The sequence below is a fragment of the Sorex fumeus genome, unplaced genomic scaffold (assembly GCF_029834395.1).
Source record: "Sorex fumeus unplaced genomic scaffold, SorFum_2.1 ptg000024l, whole genome shotgun sequence".
Classification (NCBI taxonomy): domain Eukaryota; kingdom Metazoa; phylum Chordata; class Mammalia; order Eulipotyphla; family Soricidae; genus Sorex; species Sorex fumeus.
This window is the reverse complement of record NW_026606081.1, coordinates 13,694,516-13,711,120: the sequence shown is the minus strand read 5'-3', so window position 1 is coordinate 13,711,120 and position 16,605 is coordinate 13,694,516. Positions and strand designations below refer to the sequence as shown.

Sequence of the window (16,605 nt, the reverse complement as noted above, 5' to 3'; positions counted from 1 at the left end):
CCCATGGCAGAGAGCTTAGTAAAGTGAGGAAAATGCAATTAGAAGAAAGCTGATCTATTTTAGGGCCTAGACAATGGTGCAGGAGGCAATCACCTACACTGCATGGAGCCAACCCCACTCTGATCCCTGGTATGAGTACAGCATCCTAAACTCTGCCAGCACTGACTTCAGAACAACAAACCAGCAGGAGGCCCTGTGCACCATAAGGTATGATCCCAAAACAGACAAATCCTCCCCACCTAATAAACTGATTCATTTGTTTGTCTGCAGAAAAATTTAGCAAAAATCTTGTGTGTAGTTATATGAAAAGTAGGAGCTCTAAGATACCTAATGACTTAGTTTGTGTTAAAGACGCTGTCTGCTCTTGTTGCTTTTACTAAAATATAGGAAGGTGGGTCAGGGAGATGGCACACAAGGCCTGGAGCAGGTTTTGCATGCAGGAAGCCTGGTTTCATTTCCTAGCACTGCATGATCTCCTGAGCACTGTCTGGGGTGATTCCTGAGCTAGGAGTAGACCTCAAGAACTTTAGGGTGATCCTGACCCCCCTCCCCAAAAGAGAGAGTATAAGAGGAAAGAAGCTTCTTCTGGTGTGTCCAGAAAGCAAATGATTATAAACAGTAAAACATGCTTTCTGGGAAAAATCAAGTCTAAGTCAAATTCAGGAATATATGGTGTATGATAATATCTTTTAATAACATCACAGAAATATATAAGGTGGCACATCATAGACAAGTGTTCAGATAAGAAGCTCTGTAGGATTTTTAGGTTTTATGGCATAGATTTTATTTTTCAGACAATGGGATTTCTAAGACACTCCAGAGTCTCATCTCTTAGAAGACTCAGTAGGAGTCCAAAATGAAATGGTTTGTCTTAAGGTGACTTTGAAGTGTGCCTTAGTCTAAAGGAATGACTACTAATAAGGCACACAGGAAACGAAGGAAATTTTCAAGTTTTTACTTCCAGAAACATTTTGCATCAAGTGATTCAAAAAACATTGCAAAACTAAAGAAAGGCCTTTGAATTTCTATAGAAAGAAGCCCAGACGAGAAAATCATGCACTCATGAAGAGTGGTCATTTCCTAAAAGGAAAAAAAAGAATGGCTCAAAGGGCAGAAACAAGATTTCAGAGTGATAACCCAGGAACTAGAATAATTTCCATGAAGTAGTAGAATTATTTCTAGTGAAGACCTCCAAGTTTGTACCCTGCAGTTTCCCAGGATTTCTGTATAATAAAGCATATCTTATTTCCTATTTTTCAAATAAATAAAGTATCCTGGGGACAGAGTGATACTACAGAGGGTACAGAGTTTGCCTTGCAGGTGGCCAACCTGGGTTCAATCCCTGGCATCCCATATAATCACCCAAGCCCTTCCAGGACTAATTTATGAATGCAGAGCCAGGAGTAACCCCTGAACATCACTGGGTGTGACATAAAAAGTAGCACTATAGCACTGTCCTGTTGTTCATCAATTTGCTCTAGCGGGCACCAGTAACATCACACGACAAATTTTGAGACTCAGTGTTACTGTGTTTGGCATATCGAATACGTCACGGGTAGCTTTCCAGGCTTTGCCAAGTGGGCAAGATACTCTCGGTAGCTTGCAGGGCTCTCCAAGAGGGGCAGAGGAATCGATCCTGGGGCAGTCGTGTGCAAGGCAATTGCCCTCTCCACTGTGCTATTGTTCCAGCCCGATATAAAAAGTAACAAAAAAAAATTAAGTATCTATAGTGATTATCCTGATTGCCACAGCCATTGTATACTTGATATATTCACAAGGTTTTAGGCCAAAAGATCAGTGATGCTATATTTGAGGAAGGTAGCTGGAATATCTCATCTGAACCTGGATCTGATGTACAGGAATCTCTTGACTTTGCAAAGATGTTGTTATAAGTTGAATCATCTGTGGGTTTTGGGAGAAGTTGATGTATCTGTATGAGGAAGAGGTATGACTCATTATGTTAAGAGAGCTTCAAAATGGATCTCAAGAATTCTCTTTTTCATATGCATGCTCTTCAGTCACTTCTCCACACTGAATCAGGGCTTTTCTATGTGACCAACCACTACCTAAACTTGGCAACTTGAATTCCTTGATTTCATTTATTTAGTCTTTTAGAAACCTGAATGCCATGTTGACACCCAAATAGCTTCACTAAAATGATTCAGGTAAAGAAAAATCAGTCCAGTTTTCTAGCATTAACTGGTGAGTTGCATGACTGAGTCAATTAATAAGTAAATCCAAAAGGTCCCAAAAGGTTTTTAAATTGACCGCACACTAGTTGCCATCTAAAGACAGAAAAGACTCTAAACTAAAACCACATATTAAAGTTTCTTTCAAGTTCCAAACTTAGTAGAAAACAGGAGCTATAGTAATTAATTATATTTTAAGGGCACAAATTTTATGTATGAATTACTGCAAAACAACAGATGACAGAGCAAGTGAGGGATCTTCCAGTATTATCCAGACTCACTGCACAGTCATACTCACCCAATGAGGATTTTCTGTAATCTTTGCCCTCCTACCTCCTATTATGAGTTGCTATGTAGTGATGTATGGGGTGAGTTAGAATGGAGAAGAAAGTTAATCCCTCCATCACCAGTCTTTCTGGCTGCAACAAACACCGTAGGACAAACTGGGTGAAAGAGGAAAAGTTTCACAAGTAAAGGATGACTGAAATGTTGATTTAAAGGAACTTAACATTCTCATTTCTGAGTTAAGACAGCTATGTTTTGATGGTTTAATTTGTTTTTTTTTTTTTTTGTTACCTAGGAGTATCTGGTAAGAGGACATGGGAGTTCCTTAGATATTTCCTAAATTGTGAGTGGAAGAGTAGATGAAATAAGACATTTTGTAGAGGAAAGAGTAAGGGAAAAAATGGTTTTGTTATTTTACTCCAATAAGTGATACCTGTTTAACATAAACTTGCTATACTCTTACATTTTAAAAAAGCAATGCAGAAAACAATGAACTATCTCTCAATTAAACTTTCTTTTGTAGCCAGCTTCCTTCCATCATTACAAAATATCCTGAAGCATACACAGTTAAAATGGGTATATTTCATAAATATAAACAATACATTATGTAGTTGATTGAAAACACTGCTTTTCCTCCTCATATCTAGTTTGTCTTCTTTGTTCTTCATCTTAGCCAATGATCCTATCATTGTCTTAGTTTCTCAACATGTTAATCTTGAACCTATGTTTAATTCTTTTATCGAACATTTTTTTTCTTTTTGGGTTACACCCAGTGATGCACAGGGGTTATCCTGGCTCATACACTAGTCATTATTCCATGGGGGACCTGAACATTTTTTTTCTTTTTTGGGTCACACCCAGTGATGCACAGGGGTTACTCCTGGCTCACACACTCAGTAATTATTCCATGGGGGACCACAAGGGATTCTGGGAATCGAACTAGGGTCGGCCACGTGCAAGGCAAATGTCCTACCTGCTGTGCTATCATCGCTCCAGCCCCTATTGCATCATTTTTAAGAGCTCATTCTCAAACACTTTCAAACATTGATTTTTTTCCTGTGTCAGTCCATATGAGACTGCATCGTTCATGTTCCAACAAGTCTTGATGCTCCCTTGCCTGAGTCAATGCTGTAAAACTGTATGTGCTCTTCCTTAAGCACACTCAACCGGTACCCCTTTATCCACACACTCAATTACATTTTTTGCTTTTATAGAGTGTTAGTTATTTAAAGTATAAAGCAAATGACTTAGATTTGCTATTTAAAATCCATTCCCATATTTTCTTTAAGATAGATTTTCTTGAGCTACAGTTGTAGTACAGGTTATGGCAGATGCCTCCCACATGGTCGATCATATCTTGGTCTAGCACCACATACGTTCCCCAAGCACTGCCAGGGGTCATCACTGTGCAGTAAGGAGTAATCCCTAAACACTGATGGGCATGGCTCAAAACAAAGGAAAAAAGATAAATTTTAAAAGATTAAAAGGTTTTGAAAATTCTCCACAAATGTATCCAAAAAGTGATTCAAGCTACATTTTCTACAAGGGAAATTTGTGTCACTTCTTACATGCAATATTCTGAGCAGACGTTCTTTTTTGATGCTTTTTACATGATATCCATTACTCTTTGTTTATTATTATTAAGGAGAATATTGCAATGTTATTTCCTTGGCAATTATTACCTAAAGGTTCCCACTTTCTCTAACAGAATAGATTCCTGTTAGAGAAATCTCACATTTGGCATTTACTTTAATTAGGTACTTATTACATATTTTCCCAACCTTGTGTTTAGGTTTTTGACACGTGTCAGCAAGTCCTCTTCATGAATGTAAGGACCATGGTAAGTGTGGTGGAGATGGCAGAGAACCCCCCCCCCCAAATTTCTCCCCAGGGTCACTGTACCTATTCCCTTACTGCTGGGGATGGTGACTGCCAGTGAGTACAGCTATTTCTCTCCTTAGGAAAAGATTTTGGCTGTGAAGAATTGTCTCACTCAAGATTACATTACTCTCTAGGGGCTGTCTAGGAATGATGATAGATGCGGAAGGAGTAGAGTCCAACCCACTTGCCTCAAACTGGGACAACTCTGTTGTTGTAGGATAACATTGGTTTGTCCTTTCCGCCTTGCCACAAGAAGCTTAGGCTTATTGGGTTACTCCCATCACAGTGCTTCCATTCCTCTGTGTTTGTTTGCAACCCCTTTCTTTGTGATATGTTGACTTATAAATACTGTTTTTATCTTCTCCTTAAGTCCTTTGCATAGTTAATTTAGAGCAATGTCCTTTTTGTATGGTCACAAGAAGAAAGTTAATGCTCTGCTTGTGTAACTTGTGAGTTAATTGACTCTGAATGATATTTTTCCTCCTGAACATCTGTTCTCTCAACTGAAGCCTCAGTGGCCCTTACTTCTAGCACCTCAAAGGCAGGGTCCTGAGGAGGGACTGGATAGAGCCAGGACAAGCTGTGAGCTATGTGTTACCCTGGATCGAAATTGGCCTGGCCAAAGCGTCATAATACTTAACTGTAAGTTAAGAGCATGGTCATGGATATGTTGTGCATTTTGTTGTTTTGGTTTTTGGATTTTGGACTAAACCCAGTAGTATTCAGGGCCTTTTCCTGGCTTTGTCCTCAGCGATCACTCCTGGTGGGTTTGGGGACCTGTATGAGGTGCAGGATCAAATCCAGAATGGCTTTACGCAAGGCAAACACCCTACCTACAACCTATCTCTCTGGTCCCCAAACTGGGACAACTGTGAAGGGTCGCTCAAGCTTCAGAGCGCTCTGTAAAACAGCTGAGGTCACAATTGTTATGCATGATCAGTTCTGCCTTTCTTACTTACTGGATATCTGGCTTTGAAGAATATTCACGAAAAAGCTTCTCCATGTAGTTCTTGGTCCCCGCCTAAGTTCAGAGGTTCAAATCATGCCATACCTCTCATGTTTTGCTTTAAAATTCCAACTTAGTGACAGGTATAGAGCCCTTCATAGAGACATAAGAAGTCTTTATATTCTTGGAAAAAAATGGATTGCAGAACAATAATATACATAGCATTAGTTTAGTAGTACTAAAGTTTAGCAACATTAACTAGAGGGGCTTTCACTTAATAAAATGTAGAGTGATTTTATAAAGTCATTAATATATCAGTTATGGATACTACATATTACCTATAATTTTGTTCTTTATATTTTATTCAAATAAGATGTCCAGATATCTAATCAATATATTTCAATTATATTGAAAGTCATAAAAAGGTAGCTCTTTGACAATTCTACAATTCATTTTTTGGATAGGTAACTACAAGGATAATATCAGACATGCAGAAAAAATTTTAAACTTACAATTTTGTAAATTTGTCAATTACAATTCGTAATACATTTGTCAATTAAAATATTGTAATTTTGTCAAGTTTACAATCTTAGTGTTTTGTACTATATTGCATTTAATGTGCAAAAAGTTATAAATGTGTTATAAGTAGGAAAATGCACAATTTTTATATATCAGAGTATAATCTAGTTAACATTTGGCTAGGAAACAAATGAAAATTCAAGTTCTGAGTTCCAAATAGTCATCCATTAAAATTATTTAAAGTTCTGGCTAATTTTTAAAATAAAATTCTAGATTCTAGCCACTTTATTAAAGCATAAGTTATATACTAAAATAGATACTTTAACATGCGCAATTTGATAGATCTGTGTATATGTATATCTAGATCCATGGTACTACCATCACAAGTGGAGCAATACACATTTTCATCCTCTCAAAAAGTTTTCTTCCAATAGAAAATAGTGATAGAAAGCCAAAGGATTTATCTATAATCTAGCAATATGATGTTGAACACTTTAATGCCCGCTTTTCATTAAAATAGAATGATTTGAGGTAGAACAACCCAGACTTGGAGTAAGTCAAGTTGCTCTAATTGTAACTTAGTAACTCACAAGGTGATTCAACAACAAAAATGGAAGGTCCAGTGTGCAAAATTTGCATAACTTTCATTAAATATGCATATGGAATTCCTTGCTTCACTATTTCAGCTGACTTGAGCTGTCTTTCAGAGGTGGGAGGAGAAGCCATCAAGTGCTGAGGGGATAGGGATGGGCCTGGGGGTGAACGAAGAATCAAAGTAAAAACTCAAAGTAGGAGACCAGAAAAGTAATGAGAACATATTGAAACATAATGAGAGCTTTGAGATAACTAGGTTTGAAATGAAGTGAGGGCTCTGTGAAAATGTCTTACCAGTTATTATTACTGCTCAGTCCTGGGAATTACATTCTTGGTTGCTGTGATGTGGCATGGTATTGGCTGACTATTTTACATTGCCCAGAAATAACTTAAAGTTGTTATTTCTTTTGGAAGAAAATGAGCTGGATTCAAGCAAGGAGTAACATCAACTCACGGAAAAACTAGAATTTGCTCATTGTAATGATGATAACATACAAAAGTACTATTCATATGCCCACATCTTGAGTTACAAATGTGATTCTCAAAATTCCCTTTTCTAATGAAACCTCTTCTATTCTAACTGTCCCATCATTCATATGTTTATCATTTCCCTCATCTTTCTTTTGGTTTTAAGATTTCTGTTTTAGGCACATAATTGAGATTATTATAAGCTAAACAAAAACTAAACAAAAAAATTGCCAACTCAAAAATTATTTAAGTACCATGTGCTCATTGGATCAATATATTAAGGATCAATATATCTGAGTATAAATCATACTTATTCTTGACACAATGAAACTCTTAGATTCAAAGAGCAAAAGCTTATGTGAGGAGGTCATTGGGGAGATCAAATAACCCATCCCAAACAAAGCTGTCATTAATTAATGTGCAATTGGATTGAAAACAGATGTCTGTACTTCAAACAGAAGAAATGAGAGAATTTTATTTTAAATAGAAAAACAAATGGATATCAAAAATATTTCTGTTTTTTGAAGTCCAAGGTTAATGAACCACGCATATATTTATTATTTCAAAATCCAGCTTAAGTGAATGAAACTTAGAATGCTAGCTTAGAATAATTGTAAAAACTATCATATTATAATAATCACAGAATGATTTCCTTTTTAGAAACATTTTTTCTAGCTCTCCAGTGAGTCAGTTTTTTCTTTTAAAAGGTATAATTTTTGACTTTCTTTCTCATAAACAATGATGATCTTAGTGAATAAAGACAAATGCTGAGCGATAGCACAGCGGTAGGGTGTTTGTCTTGCGCATGGCCGGCTCAGTGGAGCGGGGTTCGATTCCTCTGCCCCTCTTGGAGAGCCCAGCAAGCTACCGAGAGTATCTCACCCGCACAGCAAAGCCTGGCAAACTCCCCTTGAGGTATTCGATATGCGAAACACAGTAACAACAAGTCTCACAATGGAGATGTTACTGGGTCGGTTTGAGCAAATTGATGAACAACGGGAGGACCGCTACAGTGCTACAGTGCTTTTTTTTAAAAAAAAAATCCACATACTTTAATGTTTCTGCTTAGCTATGTCAAATTTAAATAGCCACATTCAAAAACATCATAATCAAAGGCTTTTTCTATCACAATTGCATTTTTGCTTGTATTTAATTGTAAACTGTACTAATTTAATTTATTTGCTGATTCAAAGAGGTCTACTAAATTTTCTTTAAAATGTTTACATGTGTGACTTTACTGTGTTATGCACTTTTCAGAAGTTACCTTATAAAATATGATTGATTATAATTTTATGTATAGCCTTGCATTTTATCCTGAGAGATAAATCAAAAAGTAATATTCACATTCTTAATTATTAAGCGAAGACAATTTTTATCCCTTTTAGTCCATTTTAAATAGTGGATGCAGCATTAGGGAAAATGTCCAGATTAGTTCCAATTTCATCAAGTAATTATTTAAGAAAAAGAACACAGTAAACTAGTAAAATAAAAAAGCACTGTAGCACTGTAGCACTGTCTTCCCATTGTTCATCGATTTGCTCGAGTGGGCACTAGTAACGTCTCACAACAAATTGTTAGACTTGTTGTTACTGATTTTGGCATATCGAATACGCCATAGGGAGCTTGCCAGGCTTTGCCGTGCGGGCAGGATACTCTCGGTAGCTTGCCGGGCTCTCCGAGTGTGTGGAGAAATTGAACCGGGGACAGCCACATGCAAGGTAAATGCCCTATCCATTGTGCTATTGCTCCAGCCCAAAGTAAAAAAGAATTAATAAAAATTTACATATGTACTAGAATGGGTTGGAGCAATAGCGCAGATGGTGGGGTGTTTGCCTTGCACGCAGACCACCTGGCCTACCCAGATTTGATTCCTCCACCTCTCTCAGAGAGCCAGGCAAGCTACCGAGAGTATCTCACCTGTATGGCAAAGCCTGGCAAGCTACCCGTGATGTATTCGATATGCCAAACACACTAACAACAAGTCTTACGATGGACATGTTACAAATCAATGAACAATGGGAGGACAATGACAATGACTAGACTTGAAATTATATTTTGTTTTATGAATATTACTATTATAGATTAGGTAACATGTCTTTAACAGTGTTATTGTTTATGGTACTATTTATACATTCACCTCATCTCACATTACCTCCTTCTATCAGTCTCCTAATATTACTTCCCATCCACCTTATCATTCATTCCTCCCTTCCCCGCAACTGGGTATTCTTAGATCTGTAGTCCAGGGTCAAGGGTTCAGTAATAAATAGTTGAAACTCTTTATTCCGGTCTTTTGCTTCTATATACATTAGAACTAGTATGGGAACTCCCTAATGGATTTTCTTGCCTATGTTGAATCAGTTTTAATTTTATTTATAAGCTGTAAAGTTGCAACAAATTTCAATGACATTTTTTCATTTCAAACAGAATCAGTTTTCACAAATCTTGAAGCGTTGCACAATAGGTGATTCTGTGAAAGTTTCATTCAATGAAATAAACCCAAATGCAGTAATTCCTGTCATTGTGCCTCAAGTCGATTGTTTGTAATAAGGGTATTGTGTAACAAGATCTCTGCCATAGATAACTAAGTTATCAAAACTTTAATAAGAATTTTTTTCATCAAGAGAATCTGTTTCATCTTTTTTCATCTAATAAGAATCTGTTTATGGAGGTTCTTAGAGTCCAACTAGTTTTGTCATGGGTCCGAGCTATAAGACAGCATCTATGGCTTTTCACCAGGATTCAAATCCCAGTGTCCCATATGGTCTATTAAGCATCATCAGAAGTGACTCCTGAGTGCAGAGCTAGAAGTTACCACTGAGCATTGCCAATGTGGTCCAAAAAAACAGCACTAACAACAACAAAATAGTTCTGTCTTAATTGTTATACATAAAGTCATATGAAGTCAAACGTATACGTGAACTTTATACTGAATAATTTCATGACTATGTAAGAATTTCAAAGTGACTAATTTACTGTCATTAAAAATTTAACCATATAGTTAAGAATTATTCAACATGGAATTTTAGAAAATATCAGAAAATACATAAATTCAGAAAGGTATACATATATAACTACAGATATAGATAGATTGCATTGGGTAAGAAAGAACAATTAGATCTTTTAAAAATGACTAAAATTTAAATAATATAAGTAACAAAATGTCAAAATTCTTATGGTTTCTTCACTTAAGTTTTTATCCTACCTCAAATCTCTTATGCTGTTTCCTGGTAGGCCTTATTTGCAAATGAAAGTAGACTAAAAAGAGAACAATAACTGTTTTTTTTTAATCATGTCAGTAAGGAGAAAGATGGCAGTTTGTATGCAACTGCAACACTAAGTTGATGATAGCATAAATAGTTGTATTTTCAGGGTAACATTAAGAAACTTTTCCCCTTCATTGATAGATTAGAATGACCATTTTGAATGGTAGCATTGGAGTCTTTTCTCTTTTAATGTTATCTTGAAAGAACCATCAGCCAGCAATCAGGACGTATCTTTAGGGCTTCTTTGGGGCTGCTGTCAGGAGCCTGTAGGCAATATTCTGGAGAACCATTCTTGAATACAGTTGGTCACGTCTGCCTGGACGTCATCCTGCTTTCCCTTGGTTCCAGCCCTTCCCCAGCTGAATACTTTCCCTCACCCATCTATGCTATATTGGAAAGCCAAGAGGCAAAGCTAGTATGTGAAACTAGTTTTACCATCTTGAACTGGAACAAAACTTTTGTCTTTTTCAACCTGTAACAAATAGTCATGGGGACTGACAATTTTCTGAAATGCTTTTAAAAGAAGGCTTATTTTTTAATTCTAAAATACCATTCTGATATGAATGTATCACTACACATTCCTTTAGATGCTTGAGGATAAGTGCAGTGCTTTTCTGTTTAGCTGTGACTCCAATATATCCAGACGATAGAGAGTTCCATCATTATTATTATAGTTTTCTTCAGAAAGCAACTGAAGTTTTAGACGGTAGGGATAGGAATTTAGAGTAAATAATGATCATATGCTTGCATTACTCATAATGATGCTTTCAGTTATTTGACACAGAATAATGCTACACACTACCTATTGCTCCAGTTATTTTCTTTTGGGGATGCCTACAAAGCCATGCTAAGGTGACCCACGGCCCCCTCCTGACAATTCTCTGCCGAGTAGGGTGGTGGTTCAATGGTTTGCAGTACTGCATATCCATTCAAAGGATGCAGTACGGCTCATGGTGTGCTGTGGTAGAGAATATCTGGGCCACCCTGGATGGCCCTGGGGACTTTCAGAGCTCCACGTGGTGCTGCTTGTAGGGCCATATGGTGCCAGGGAACAAATGGGGTTAGTTGCATTCAGGGCATGCATTCTAATACCTGTATTATCTTTCTGGCCTTAACTACTATTCACTTAATCACTTAATCCCCGTTATTCATCGATTTATTCGAGCGGGTGCCAGTAACGTCTCCATTCATCCCGGTTGCGTGCTAGCGTAGCCCAATGGTATCTGTTCGTTTTAGGAACATGTAGAGCCTCAAACCGATCATTTAGGGTCTTGACGAAGAAGTCTGACCATCTAATAGGTGGGCGTCCACGTGATCTTTTGATGTCTCGTGGAATCCAATCAGTAATGGCTCTAGTCCAGCGGTTGTCTGTAAACCTCATTACGTGTCCAGCCCATCTGATTTTTGATGTCTTGGCAAATGAGACAGCGTCCCTGATTCTTGAGCGTTGACGAAGATCAGAACTCTGGATTCTATCTCTCATTTGAGTGAATCGTGATATTCCAAGCATAGTTCTTTCGATTCCTCTTTGAGGAATATTAATAATAATTATAATATAATTATAAATAATATATTACATTATATTATAATATAATATATTATAATATAATAAAAATATATTATAATATAATATAATTATAATAATAACTACTATTATATTTGAAAAATAAAATATATTGTTATTTTATCTGGAGGGTTTTATTCATAAATAAGATATACTGGTAATTCAATGAACACCTAATATTCTTAAGTATCTTTAGGGACAATAATAAGAAAACCTCTAGAATTTTAGTGAATAGATTAAAATTCTTTTGTGGAACAACCATACATTAAATAGTATAGGAGTAATTCAAGTAACTATCGTCGCAGGCATGATGTCAGTATAATGCTCTATAGTGAATCACATCAGTATTGATATAGTGAATTAAAGCATCCTATATAAAATATGACATTGCTCATGAGTTTTGTTTTTTGTAAAGTATCTAGCATGAGAAGCACTTTTGACTTGGCTGCAAAGTCAAACAAGAAGTTTAGGAGGAAAAGAGATGGGGTTTTTGACATAAAGTACCAGAATACATTTCTCCTAATTACTTATATATTTTTTGCCTAGTGGATATTCCACATTTCAACTGTTAAAAGGCTTATGTGAAACACATCTCAGAAATCTATTTTTCAGGTGGGATCGTTGTGCTTGGCTTGGCAGTGTTGGTGCAGCGTCCAGTCATGCAGTAGCCTGGAGCCACCCGGCTTGGGCCACCAGGGCCACCTCCACGGTGCCCTGGAAAAACATACTTTTATGTCCTATTTACAGCATAATATATACATGGTTTTAAAGGAAAATGAAGATTACTCATTGCTCCCATTCTAATAATAAATATAAAATAATAAATCTTATTGGAAAACAGACACTTAGAAATCCAGAGACCTGTCACACAAAAGGAAAGCCAAATATTTGTGGGAGTTAGTCATCATTATAAATAGGCTTCACGGCAGCAAATCAAATGTAACATTAAATAATTCTGAAATAAAAGTAAGCACTCTGCAAAAACGTGACATTATGGAACAGAGAGTTAGTTTTGATGAGTGGGTGGGGGCTGTTAGAAGTAGGTATTAGGAAAATTTAATGTTTCTACTTAATGTAAAGTTAAATATTTTAGTAACTGGTAAAAAAGAATGGTACTGAAAGATATCAGATTTTCTCTTTTCACAAGCAGCTAAACTGCCAACGAACTGCCTGCATGAATGTTTCTCTTAACTAAACTCTAGATCAGGTGTGGAAGATAGGGACAGGTGGGGAGGTTAATTGGTCACGTGTTTAATTTCTCATGAGAATGTCAAAGTTCTTCATTTCGATATTACCATGCACAGACAGCTACAAGTGAAATTTATTAAAGGCCCAAGATTTTCAAGTTATAGTTAAGAAAGAAGTACTCAAAAAATTACCACCATCAATACCAGACACACAAAAAGAGGATACCCAGATATAAACAGTTCCAAGTCACGACCCACCCCCCCCCCCCCAAACAAAACAAAACAAAACAAACAAGCCTTTTTTTCAGGTTTCTTTCAATCAAATGTTGACTATTTTTTTAAAAAGCAATTTCCTAAAAGTCCAGGTACTTCTAAGAACCTGCTAAAGGATTTCACTAGATTATATTTCTGGTACTGGACAGTGTGGTGTATCTAGTTGTCTAACTCTAACTTTGGTTAAAATATGTTACACACATTTTGTTGTCTTAAAGCAGAAAATAACTTTAAGGAGACTAAGTCATCTGCACAGTAATTTTTATTGTTCACTGCTTAATGAGTTGTGGTACCAGTGACAAAACTGAGCTTGTGTGGTTAGGTCATCATTTGTCAGTCAGCAGCCCTATGGCCTTCCCTAGGACCTCTGGATATTCCAACGGGACCGCATGTGAAAACAGCATAAATGGGGGGATATTGCATAAAACTATGGGTACAAATAGGGCAAGACAAAGAGAACAGGAAAGAAATAGGATGGAAAAGTCCATAGTCTAAGAAAGGTTGAGAAATACTGATCTAGGCAACAAGAATGGGTAGAAACACTAAATTCTGATTTTTTCCAAAGTTGATGATTTTTCAATAAACATTTGATCTGGGATGCATATAAAAATGTTCTTGGTCAAAAACTGGTTTTAGTATTTCTAAAATTTCAATGTGGAGTGGAAGATTTGTTCATCTGCTATGGTTAAGCTTGAAAACTGTGAGTAAGACCCTACCATAGAGTACTGTTAAGGTCTAGCATCTTAAACTTTGGGATGCAGGGGTTGCATAACTAGATATGGGGATCATAAAAATTTTGGCAACAGTGAAAGGTTTCTGAATGCACGAGAACCAAATATTCCTTCAAAATCAACAATGTTACTAATCTGAGATAATTCCAGCAACCCTATCCTACATTGGGTTTCTTGGGAGAAAGGGGCTCACCACTGGAAATTTTAGAGTCCAGATCCAAAGGAGAAAATCCTGACAGTCTTTTATGTTGATTCTAAGACTTTACAGAAGAAGATTACCACAAAAAACGTATAAGCACTTCAATGAAAATATAATTGCCACATTTATAAACATAGGTATGTTGAAGACAGACCAAGGAACAAAGACAAAGACTAATATAACTGTGATTTTTTTCCAGGGTAAAATGGTAGATATTAATGGTAATGATTTTAAAATAAAAGATGATCATGAAATAAGCATATAGAGAAAAGGAATTCTCCTTCTTCCTTTCCATTTTGTATCTGTGAGCACCACCTGCATCAAAACCCCTCTTGTTGGTTCCTACTATCTGACTGAAACCCAATCATATACAACTTTGTAACTGTGTATCTCACTGTCATTCAATTAAAAAAATGCAAAAAATAGAGAATTACTGCAAAAAAGAAAACAAAACAAAACAGTTCTATGATTCGTGAACCTTCAAGTTAAACCAATTGGGAGGTTTAAAAATTTATTTTACTTAGCAAAAATATGTGAATTAAAATCAAGGGGTTTCTTAGTTTAGTCTAACATTATAAAGAGAAGCATTAGTTCATTGTAGTCTGCCTGCAACCGGCACAGATTATTTCTGGCACTTTTTTTTTCAGTGAACTTCAAATAATGTTGCTTGCTGTTGGCTCTTTCTAGCTTCACTCTACACATCACTATTGAGAGCCATGTAGCAAGAGACCACTTTCACTGCTTTCATGACCATTTCTCTGTGACAGACTATGAACTGTTTAAGGAAAAACAATGTTTCTTTTCTAACTGAATCTTTTCTTATTTACAATAATTCATGGCAAGTATTAGGGATCTGACACATATATTTCATCAAGAATGCTAAGATGGCTTTCCTGCAATTGAACAAGCTTTTCATGTCTTAAGTTCAGAGTATTCTCTTTTGAGTCTTATTTCAGACTTAACCTCCTTTTATTTTAAAAGAGAGCAAGCAATCCAAACTTTTTTTCTCTGTGTTAACACGGGCATTAAAAAAATAAGACAACACTATGATTTTCACTAAACTAGGAAAGGTTATTTTAGAACTGCTTGGACTTTAGATATTTGAAGTAGTAATTACTTCCTCCATAAATGTTACCTTTCAGAGTCCAAATACTTATTTTTTTGTATTGCAGTTTAACTTTTCACTTAAAGGAAAATGTCTTTATTCACAACTCACCATAATATATAATTTTGTGTGTAATCCTTTTAACTTGGTTTGATAGCATTATAAAGTCAGTGAACATTCCTAACAATAATGATAACAGCGTACATTAATATTTTTATCATTTATTTTGGAAAAGTACTTCACTAAACATTTCAATTAATTCCCAATAAAAATTTTATCTTGTATTGGAGTTTATATCTATACCATCTATCTAATCAAGAAATTAATTTTCCAAATGTTAGTGAGGATAATTATGGTAGTAAAGACCTTCTCACAATTTTACCTCATTGTTTCTTTAAATCTTTAATTATTCTACAATAAAATTCAGTACCATTTATTTTCATGATTCTAGAACCTTGATCTATTTTAGTGAAATTCTTATTATTTATAAAACTCACAAGCAACATATATTGGGTTGTACTTTGTCAAATAACTACATCTAAGACTCTAAATTATATTTCTTCTCTTCTGAATAGATGAAATATCTGTGCTTGATGATAATCAACACTGTGGTAAAATACATTGTGAGCATTTAAAAACTTACCATGGCCTTAGGTTTGGTTCCGGAACTGGTAACTGGAGTGGAAGATGGTATGTCCATGGATTCAGTATTAGAAGACAAATTTATCAGTGTCTGATTTACTGGCATGATATCTGATCCATTTTCAGATCCTGACTCCAAGTCCTATTAAAAATAAATGGAAATGAAAGGGATGTACATGGTCTTTTACATTCATTCCTCTCTGCCATCAGCACCTACCTTTAGGCTTCCTCCCAACACACACTGATGTACTAAAGAACTGCTGACAAGTGGCACTCACATGTCACCCATAATTGTTTATGATTTTGTAATAACTGTACTCCTTGGGTTTTGATTTTAGAAGACAAATGTATGAGAAAGTGGCAACATACTGCTTTGATAAATTAATAGCTTGTTTTGAACAGGGAAGTTGTGAGAATCATGAGGTAATAAAGCGAGTCAAGCACAAAAATTTGAAAGTCTACAACTGTACCTCATGGTGTCTCACTAATAAAAATTTTAAAAAAAGAAGCAAACTATAGCAGTCATCCAGACTGCATGACCTTGAGCAACTCACTTAACATGCATCATGTAACAGGTTCATTGATGGTGTCAAATGAGAAAATGGTCCTCCTTTATCTGAATTTTATTATCTTTGATCTTTCTAAGTCTTAGACTTTCATGGTGACAACTACTGCACTGACATGGAAATATTTAGTTCAAGAATCTAATCAACTACATTCTTTTTGAGGAGAGGAATCATACCTTGAATTGTGTGA

The 16,605-nt window shown here is 36.0% G+C and overlaps 1 protein-coding gene across 2 annotated transcripts in view; it reads right to left on the bottom strand.

The window, feature by feature from the left end:
* The window catches only part of DLC1 (DLC1 Rho GTPase activating protein), a 461,166-nt gene that overhangs the window by 321,351 nt on the left and 123,210 nt on the right, over nt 1–16,605 (bottom strand). For both annotated transcript variants that reach the window (XM_056113856.1, XM_056113860.1), the window contains exon 3: nt 15,851–15,991. In XM_056113856.1, coding sequence (XP_055969831.1) covers nt 15,851–15,991 — 141 coding nt within the window. The remainder of the gene's footprint in view (nt 1–15,850; nt 15,992–16,605) is intronic.